Here is a 9,470-nt window from a genome sequence, read left to right as displayed (position 1 = left end):
GATTTAATGTTTATTGTGCACGTGAGTATAAATTACTTGTTTGTGTTTACGTTTTTACTGCAACAAGCATTGTTTACATTTCCTTTAATTAAAAATAAACATTTGATATACTCTTTGTGCTGATAATTATCACAGAAACATTTTTATATTAGCTAATAATTTAATTAGAGCGTGTCTGGACTGTCGGCATTGAAGTGGGCGATCCGGGAGTACAAGCAGCAAGTCTCTGTATTGCGTAGTGCCAGTAAGAAAGTGTTGCGGAGTTAGCTGACAGCAGGGGATCCATTGGAAATCTGTAAGTTGGCTTCATGTGGTGTAGCTGAGGGCTTCTTACAAGAGGTTTGCTTCTCTTGTACTGTGCCCTTCTGTTTTGAAACCATGTCTTAACTTGTCTTTCAGACATTCTCAGAGCAAAAGCCAATATTTTTCTGTCAGCTGGAATCAGGTAGTGCTGCTCTTGGAAACGTTTTTCTAAAGCTTGTATTTGTTCTTGTGTGAATCGCATCCGGCCTTTCTTTGACTTGAAGCAATCTGCAGTGCTGTCTGTTGCCAAGGAGTCACTGTTGTTTGTTACTTGAGCATGTTTTGATTCTAAAAGAGAAAATAGATCTTAAGTGCAAAACATCACCAAATCATGAGCAACAATTGAACTGTCATTTACCTGTTGTATTTGAATTCAATTTCACTGGACTGCTAACTGCTTGTGCTCTGCTAATGGACACTTGATTATAAATAATGTTGGGAATTGGTTCTGGACAGCTTCTGCTTGTAGTAGCATCCACTGTAGGCTCCAATATGCTTTCAACTGAGAATTTTAACTTTTTACCATTCTTAGAACCCATACTGCTGCAGATGGTAGCTACACCCCTAAACTATTTTTCAAATCTCATAACAGTATCTGCTTTAGCTATGTAATCTATTTTCTTACCTTTTTATAGCCAGCTAGTTAAATCTATCATCACTCCACTATTTAATACAGCTCACTTTAGTTTGTTGTGTGTTGTTTATCCGGCGATATATAGATATGCGTTAACATAGTCCTGCTACATGTTATAAAGCAGTAATCTATTGCTACCTCTTTGTCACATAATTGTGAATTTTATAACCTCGCTATACTGTCAAGATGATGCAAGCCACATCAATAAATAGTGAAACCAAACTTTCTACGTAATGTAACATTACTCTACCTATTATCTTAACATCACTATTGCATGCATAGCAGTACAAACCCTATGGTTTTGGCTGAGACACATATGCTAACTCAACTGAGTCATCTCAGTGGGGAATTGTTTATTAACATGTACTTGCAACATCTCTCAGTGGTCCTTCACACTTTAGATATAAGTATACCCAAAAATTTTAATCTGACCAAACGTGAGCTCTGCAAGTGGTGTGGTTTGCAAACTACAGGAAGTAATAATTAGCTACTAATTTTGGCAATTAATTGGACACCCAAGTGTTCCATTTCTGTGCTATGTGTTAGCAGTACTGTTGACGCCACACATCTTAAAGGAATTTAGCAGCAATAGTTTTCTCAATAACCCTGCACGATCACGCAACCATAAAACAAACAGTACATAATTAAGTTGAATAAATAACATTGATCAAAAGGTGAATTGCCAATTATTTACATTAAACTATGTGTAAAAGGGAAGTTACTACAATACAAACAGATGAACTACCCATATGTACACTACAATCATGAAAAAAACAATGCAACTATACATGTGACTCTACGAATGATTTCTGCTTGCATGATGAGCTGCTGATGCTCTCTATACAAAGTGATCGGTTTGCTGATAATAATGAAAGGATTACATTTAAAATAGTCCAGCTAATTCCTACTCACAGGGTTGAATGCAATGATTCACGGTGTAGGAGGAGTGGGGAGAGCCCTCTGCCATTCAGTAAACACAGGAGCTTGAGCGACTGGTGCAGTTGCTGTAGGGTTGGGGTAAGGCTGTACAGTGTTGTTGATTGGGTTGTATGTGTCACCAGATAAGTGACATGGCTGTGACAGTGTGGATGGAGACAATGGTGTGAAGGCAGCTCCATTAGTTGGGAAGAAGCTGTTCCTGTGTGGTGGCGGTGGCGGTGGTCTTCTTGGCACAGATGAGTAAAAGTTGGAATTTGGTACAGCTGGATATGGGGGAGAAGGCAGAGCTATAGGAAAATCTCTTTCACTTCCTGACAGTGATGTTGTTGGTGGCCGAGATGGATAGGAAAACGAAAAGCAGTCAGGCTTGTATGATGACATCATGTTCATATTATAGCCATAAAATGGGGGCGACATTCCTGAGAATGGCATCAGAGGACCAAAGGGATATTTTGGCGATTTGAGTTCCATTTCTGCTTCCTCAACTTGCCTCTTCAACTTCATTCTTCGGTTTTGAAACCACGTTTTCACTTGCATGTCAGACAATTTCAGTTTCTCTGCTAGTTCTCCCCTCTCTGATGATGATAGATACTTTTTCTCTTGAAATTTTTTCTCAAGCTCCATCACTTGCTCCCGAGAGAATGCTGTTCTGGCCTTCTTCTTACGGTTGAATCCATCATCTTCTTCACCAGTGCTTGTGTTAACATCACTAGCAGTAGAGCAGTCTATGGAAAACAAACACCACCTCACTCATGCTTACAATAACAAACAACATGTGGGCAAAATAATTGGGGCAGGATTTAGGACAACGTTGGTCAAATGTAGGGGGGGATTAGTGGGGTATTATTTCATCTGGTGAACTTTAACACATAATTGCTGGAATGCAAAACAAGTTTCTACTGATGTGGTCGGTCACCACAGAGGTAAGAGGGACGTGCTTGCTGCACACAGACTAGAGGTTGTAAACAAGATAACATCTTGGGACCTACATCCAGCAAACTCTAACAAGGACACACATAACACCAACAAACTTCTGTACAGCAAAACTTAAGGAGATTACACAAAGCTTTAATTAATTATTAGAACAACTTTTAGCTAAATGTTTTCATACAAATTAATTGTACCATTTCTTTATGGTTTGTCTGCCTAAAAGGCTGTAGCTCTCTTGCACTACTTTTGCATTGGAAAGCTTCATGTTCTCAAAGGGAGCTATCATGTTAACAAGTTATGGCGGGACTTGTCAGCCAATCAAGTACACACTACAGGTGACAACAGCTATGACTAAACCAATGGCTAAAGTCTCTAGCACTATTCAGCCTGCAGCCAATTCTATAATGTTAAAGCTATTATTTTGTTGTATAATTTTAATAGTGCCCCTTACTTCTTTTTCTGCAGTTAATGTCTTGGGTTGGGCTTTCAGCTGGTTTTTTGTCTTCCTCATCTGGGCTCTCTGGTGTCAGGAGAGGCCTTGGATCTGGATAGGCTGCCATTTTTGGCTTCCTCTCCTCGAAGTAACAACTTTGACTGTTCATGGTTGCTCTTAAATCTGGTAGAATATTGTCAATCCTGAAAGAGTGCTCCATACAAAACAACTCTAGCAAAAAAAGTAACTGCTTTAACTACTATTCCTTCTATATATAGGTATACTGTTGTTACCAATGATTACATTGGCAGAGACCTCAGAATTTGTTGATGAATAAAAAAAACTTATTTCACCTAGGCTCTATACCACTAACAAAACCAAACCCTTGAAAGAACTAATATCACACCTATGATACACTTATAGTAGTCTTTACCTCTTCTACATCATCAGAGACAACTACACTCAACACTTGATATCTTACTGTACACTACTGCTGCTGATTGGTGAATACGACGTGTTTTATAGAGGCGAGACAAATGTTTTGCTCTGATCTTGTATGGCTTTGCAGCATGTTGTTTTTCTTAGATGAGTTGGACTAGCCTCATTGATCAATGGCATGATGTCTGTGCGTATGGCATGCTAAGACTAAGAGGTCGTTGACTATCACAATCTGTGAGCCCAACCATTGTCCCCCTACAACAGGTGCTAACTTATATCATCTATTGTTTGCTAAAGGCCTAGGACATTATCATGTTGTTTTTCCTTTACCTACCAGCTGTTTTAAGTATTGCCTATTCTTAAAGCAAGTCGGCAGCCAGTACAGCTACTGTTGTACAGATTGACTCAACAGTAGAGTTCAAGTTACCCATGCTGTTTTGGTGGCATCAATCTTGTGGCTGATTGCAACTATTCAAAACAGTCAGAGAGGAGTGAATAGGACAGACTGTGTTTGTTATTGGTTTGATCATCGGCTAACTAGAGACAGATGCTTCTCAACACAATGACAGTCCAGAGAGCAGATACGAGTTACTTCTTCTTTTGGTGCTTTGCATGTGTCTAGAGGTGGTCACAAACACACAGGTAATAAACAAAGAAATATTGTTTACAATTTTGATGGAGTGATTTCAAGGGAGTGTGGACTCAATAGAGATGCTTGCCAATGTGGCTACCAACACAGAATGTCTGGGCGTGACCAACTGTCAGATCAACTCTTTGTGTGTCTATTGTTTTGCTAGGTGTTATTTGACTGTGTGTGCCTACAGGTGGCCACACTGGTCTTAAACATATCACTCCCCTGGTCTCAACCCACTTATTTGTGCCCTACCAATGGATGTTGATGGACCAGCATGATCAACTTTACTGACCACCTACCATCTAGATCAGTGACCAAGAATTAATTTTACAGTATAGCTTAGTTTGTGTGGTCATCTTTCAGTCAAGCCAAACACTCACACCAAACATAAATCCAATACTTTATTAGACACTGTATGTACTATTGGCACTTGGCTGAATTTCATTGGCTTTATTAAGCAAAGGGATAGCCTCAACCTAAATGTTATTGATTACTTCTGGGCTATTCATGGCACTAACCACTGCTAGACTATAGGGTCAATGAATTATCCTACATCACTAACTGGCAAATATGTGTAAACATGATGGCAAAAGATACCAACGATTTTCTATTGCCACCCACTGTATTCACAATACACTATAATGGAGTCATTTAAAGGCCTATTGCTTTTGCTGATTGTAATTACAAACACTTAATCGCAACTTAAACGGATTTGATATGTCTGTCACTTATCGCTATATACTCTAGCACATTTGCAATATAATGATGGCTAAAGGGTTGCTAATGATTTGCTATTATCTCATATTAATATTTCTCTATTGATAACTATTAACTGGTAAACGGAACCTGTTGGTTATTAATGGCTAACATTTGGACAGGCAAAAACATCATGTACAGCCAGGACAGAACTGTCTGTAAGGAATATCAATAGTATTGTCAACACCTCAACACTGCCATATTTTGGAACAAGTTGTTGTTAAAATTAAGCTTAAACTGTCACTAGTAAAATGATATATTTGTCACTATAAACAAGGGGTCACCCAGTCTGGTTATGCAATAAAGCCTTTGTAAGTAGTCTGCCAGTAAAACTGTCTGTCATGGTGACATTTATACAGGTAGCTATATAGGCAGTGTGGCAGTCATCTATCCTGGCTCCTTCAAATTGATTTCTGACTTGTACTTCAAAAGTGAAATGTGATGATCAGTGATAATGTATACAAATCACCCATTGGTTGCCATGCCACCAATGTGGGTAATTGTGTGCCAGATGGCCCACTGAGTACAATCCTCATTCCGTAAGTGGTCTTGTAAGGATTCATTATTCAACTGCCGTTGTTTTGGGTTGGGAAAACAATTCATACAAACAGCTAGTGTCTGTTCCATGATCACATCAGTTGAGTCAGTTCCCATGGCCACCATTGCATGGGAAGCCAGCAATAAGTTAATATTTAATCTGTGAATAATTCCCATTTATATTTATTTATGATAAGCACCTGTCTAGTCATGAACTTGATTCTTCCTATTCTATGGAGTGTGCATAACAAAAAAAAAATTTATATGGAGCAAGGTTATTCATTCCAAGGTAACCAAGTGTAAGTCCAATTGTCACCTCAATAATACAAACACCTTTTACCAGGTTTCATAACAGCTCTTAATCACCTGGGAAGGGCCAGTGCTATGGTGATTGCTGAGGTGTGAAGTTCACACTGTGTGGTCTTAAGAGAGATAAAGGTATAATTAATTTAACTCAATGGAAGTTGGCATTCCTTTAAGCTCCTTGATGTATTGAGTATAAATATTGACCTTGTTGACAAGCGTTTGTCAAATATATTGATACACATCATGCAAGTCTTTTTTGGGCTTTAATGTTTGTATATAGTAACTCAACACTGATAAACAGCTCAGCTACTTGTTGTCAGCCATGACAACTTCGCCAGCAGACTAATAGATTACTTTCCTATGTTGTAATGAACCACACTTTGTGTGATTGTAACACAAGTGTATATTGCCCCCATAATTAATGCTGGTTGTGGCCTTCTGTCAGCTAGCCCCCTGGTTTTAAATTTGCCCCTGTGTTAATTGGTGCTAATTGTGTTGGAAGCTAATTTTACACCTCTCATTAAGTTCATAGACAACAAAGAACTATTGTTCTGAGAAAGGCATAGCTAAGAGCTGTATTTTTGCTCCTTACTTTTTTATAAGCCTTTTCTGTTTTAACCAACCCACATAGTAATTGCCGGTGCCAAGCTGCCAGTTGCTGTCTCTTATAGACATGTCTTTTGCACTCAGGCTAGCTAAGTTGTATATATGTACAAAAAAAATAGTTAGTTATAGAACATCTGTTATATTATGTTATGTAATGTGTCATCATAGCCTGTCTGGATGCTTCAAAAGTTGCATACCAAATTCTTTATGTTTTAAATCATTACATGGTAAATCTACATAGCTGACCCATTGAAGAACATCTTATATCATCGCTGCTGCCTTAGTTTACTATGAGCTTCAAAGATAGTCCATCAAAGAGTGTATTTAGTGAACTATGAATAATCAAACAGTATAAACGTTGTGTGGGTATCTCATCTGCTTTCCCCATTGGCTATGTAGTCTGCTAACATGCAGTGTTCTGTTCCACTAGGCTGGTAAAAACTGCTAGTAATACTACGAATCTCTTAAAATAGGAACGTAATGTTATTTTCAAAGATTCATTGTGTTATGAGCACCTTTAGCCAGCCTAGTGGAACACTATGTGTCAGCAGACTGTATGTATAGTCAAGGAGGAAACAGATGGGATACCTAAAGGACGTTTATACTTATTCATAGCTCACTTTTGATGGACTATCTTTGAAGCTCAGAGTAAACTAAAGCAGAAATGCTTTTTAACTCTCATGAAGAAGTTCCATTGTCTAGTGAGTGTGGAGTATATCCTATCTTCTCCTCTGCAGTCTGGACTTACAAGTAATGACTTCAGATTGTGTGGGAATTTATCTAACTGCATACTTGTGAAATTCCTCCCACGAAATGCAGAAACCTTTTCAATGTTTTTTTTTTTTTTTTTTTTATGCTAAGTATATAAAACTATTAAACTATTTATAGCTATCATGCAACAGTTAAACAGGCCAAGCCTTACGTGATTTTAAGGATATCAAATTTAACGTGAACCATTAGAAAATATATGTGGTGTATAATACAGTGAAACCTCTTAATGGACCCTCCAAGTTGATAGTATACAGCAGAGGATAACTTTTATACTATAAACATGAATTTTGGCTCCACCCAACAAACTCTAAAAAGGGACATCCAACCTTTATTTTATGTCCCAGCTTGGATGTCTGCCATAAAGAGGTTCTGGTCTTACTGGTTGTATAGATGGAATAGTTAGATCTATATGGGCTACATCGACCATATATGGGCTACATTTCTCTGGTCAGTTATAGCAGGGCAGTTACTGCTACTCCCAGTAATATGGCCATCTACCCACACAAACTTAAAGAGTGATAAGTGAGTGATCAGCATGAAAATGTGCCACAACTGATAATCATACTCACAATGAATAGCCTATACTATACAGTATTGCCACCATAATCTTCATTCTCAAGTGACCAATACCAATCAACTCTCTCACAATACAATAATTTAACCATTAAGTGAGGTATTTAGCTGTAAGATGAGTACACAGCTGGCATGAGTTTTAATGAAACACCCTCTAAAGAACTGTCGTGATGTCAGATATCTACATGCACTGAAGACAAAGGTAGCTAGCTAGCTATAGCAGGGATTTACAGCACCCACGACAGGTGAATTAAAAGTCCACTTCTTGATGGCACATGAAGAAGGTGTAGTAAAGGGTTAAGTGATAACAAGTGACCACTCAGTATGACTTCACCTATCTCGATCATGTGAAGTGTACCCAGTTTCGCAGATATTATAATAATCATACATAATTATAGGTGATTTACACAGTTGTATTGAAGTAAAATGATTACCTTTGTGTATCATTACATGCTTGAGTATCCATAACTAACTCAACAGGATGCTCAGTATTTCTGATGCCTAGCTACGTAGGATGTTGTGTGTGAGAGTTGTTTTGCATAATAAAGTCAAACATTCTCATTGTTTTTGCTACCACCAGCAAGTGATTTGTGCAGGGACACTGGATGATCACCACAGCTGGATGATTTTGAATTAACCTTGGTAACTAGGAGTGTAACTTTGGGACCAATCATTTTAACAAATCTGTGCTATTATGTTTACTGGCTCCAGCCAGTTATTCGTGAAAATGAACAGATATTACATTAAATAATTAATAAGTACTTAATTATTAAAATTTAAAACAAATATGTTGACAAACAATCAACAATATGGCATAATGTTCTCATACACCTTACTTGCTGATTAGGTGAAAGCAAGCGCTTTCAAACTCTCACGATACGCGAGTATAGGTCTCAAGCTGCCCTGTCACTCACATGTCGCGCGAGACGGGGGCGCGGGGTGAAAGAATGATCTGTCCGCCACCCGAGCCGATTTGGTTAAACGTGCAGCTTGACTAATTACTTAACTATAGTCTGTCTGCTTATCTAAAAATGCACGCACCTATGCAGACAGCTAGCAACCGACAGCTACGTACGTAGTAATATACAAAATAGTTAGCTATCAGCTTATAAACTGGCACAAATAGCTAGCACACACTGACTTCACTCACTTTATACTCGGTTTCTTCGTTGACTTCGCCTTCGCAGAGACAGTACAAGACGCTCTTGACAGCAGTAGCAGTATTGATAGTAGACAGACTCAAGTTCAAAATTAGGGGCCCTGCCACAAAATCAGCTGCTTTACATGCCAGGTGTCACGAATGAACTCTTTTACATAATTTTCACGTGAGCATTCACGTGAAGCGGTAGTCAGCAATGCAGCCTTTTGCTTCAATACATGTTTGTCTTTGACTCAAGCAGAGTCGAGCTCAATAAATAGACTTTGCTCAAGATCGTTTGACTAAACTGGTATACAGTGTAGCTTAGTTTGCATTGATGATTTTTAGAAGGGAAAGTACTAGCAAGGAAAGGACTTATATTACATTTTACACATATTTTGTTGCAAGCCATGAATGCTATACACCACCTGTTATCAGAATTCTTGCAACAGGTCACAAACTGACAAATATT

The 9,470-nt window shown here is 38.4% G+C and overlaps 1 protein-coding gene across 6 annotated transcripts; it reads right to left on the bottom strand.

The window, feature by feature from the left end:
• Nucleotides 1-1,581: 1,581 nt before the first annotated feature.
• On the bottom strand, nt 1,582-9,298 carry LOC136269365 (homeobox protein vent1B-like). Of its 6 annotated transcripts, XM_066064915.1 has the most exons (4): nt 3,673-8,970; nt 3,258-3,470; nt 1,850-2,601; nt 1,582-1,796 (listed from the first exon to the last, which is right to left on the bottom strand). In XM_066064915.1, the coding sequence occupies exons 2-3, from the start codon at nt 3,457-3,459 to the stop codon at nt 1,868-1,870; spliced, it is 936 nt and encodes a 311-aa protein (XP_065920987.1). In that variant the 5' UTR covers nt 3,460-3,470; nt 3,673-8,970; the 3' UTR covers nt 1,582-1,796; nt 1,850-1,867. The 6 variants fall into 6 exon arrangements, with proteins under 6 accessions (XP_065920987.1, XP_065920989.1, XP_065920985.1 ...); XM_066064917.1 differs by lacking the exon at nt 3,673-8,970 and adding an exon at nt 9,011-9,298 and having other exon boundaries at nt 1,582-2,601; nt 3,258-3,442; XM_066064913.1 differs by lacking the exon at nt 3,673-8,970 and adding an exon at nt 9,011-9,297 and having other exon boundaries at nt 1,582-2,601.
• Between the last annotated feature and the right edge of the window lie 172 nt (nt 9,299-9,470).

This window comes from Dysidea avara, chromosome 10 (genome assembly GCF_963678975.1).
Source record: "Dysidea avara chromosome 10, odDysAvar1.4, whole genome shotgun sequence".
In the NCBI taxonomy this organism is placed as follows: Eukaryota; Metazoa; Porifera; class Demospongiae; order Dictyoceratida; family Dysideidae; genus Dysidea; species Dysidea avara.
This window is presented reverse-complemented; position numbering and strand designations above follow the sequence as displayed.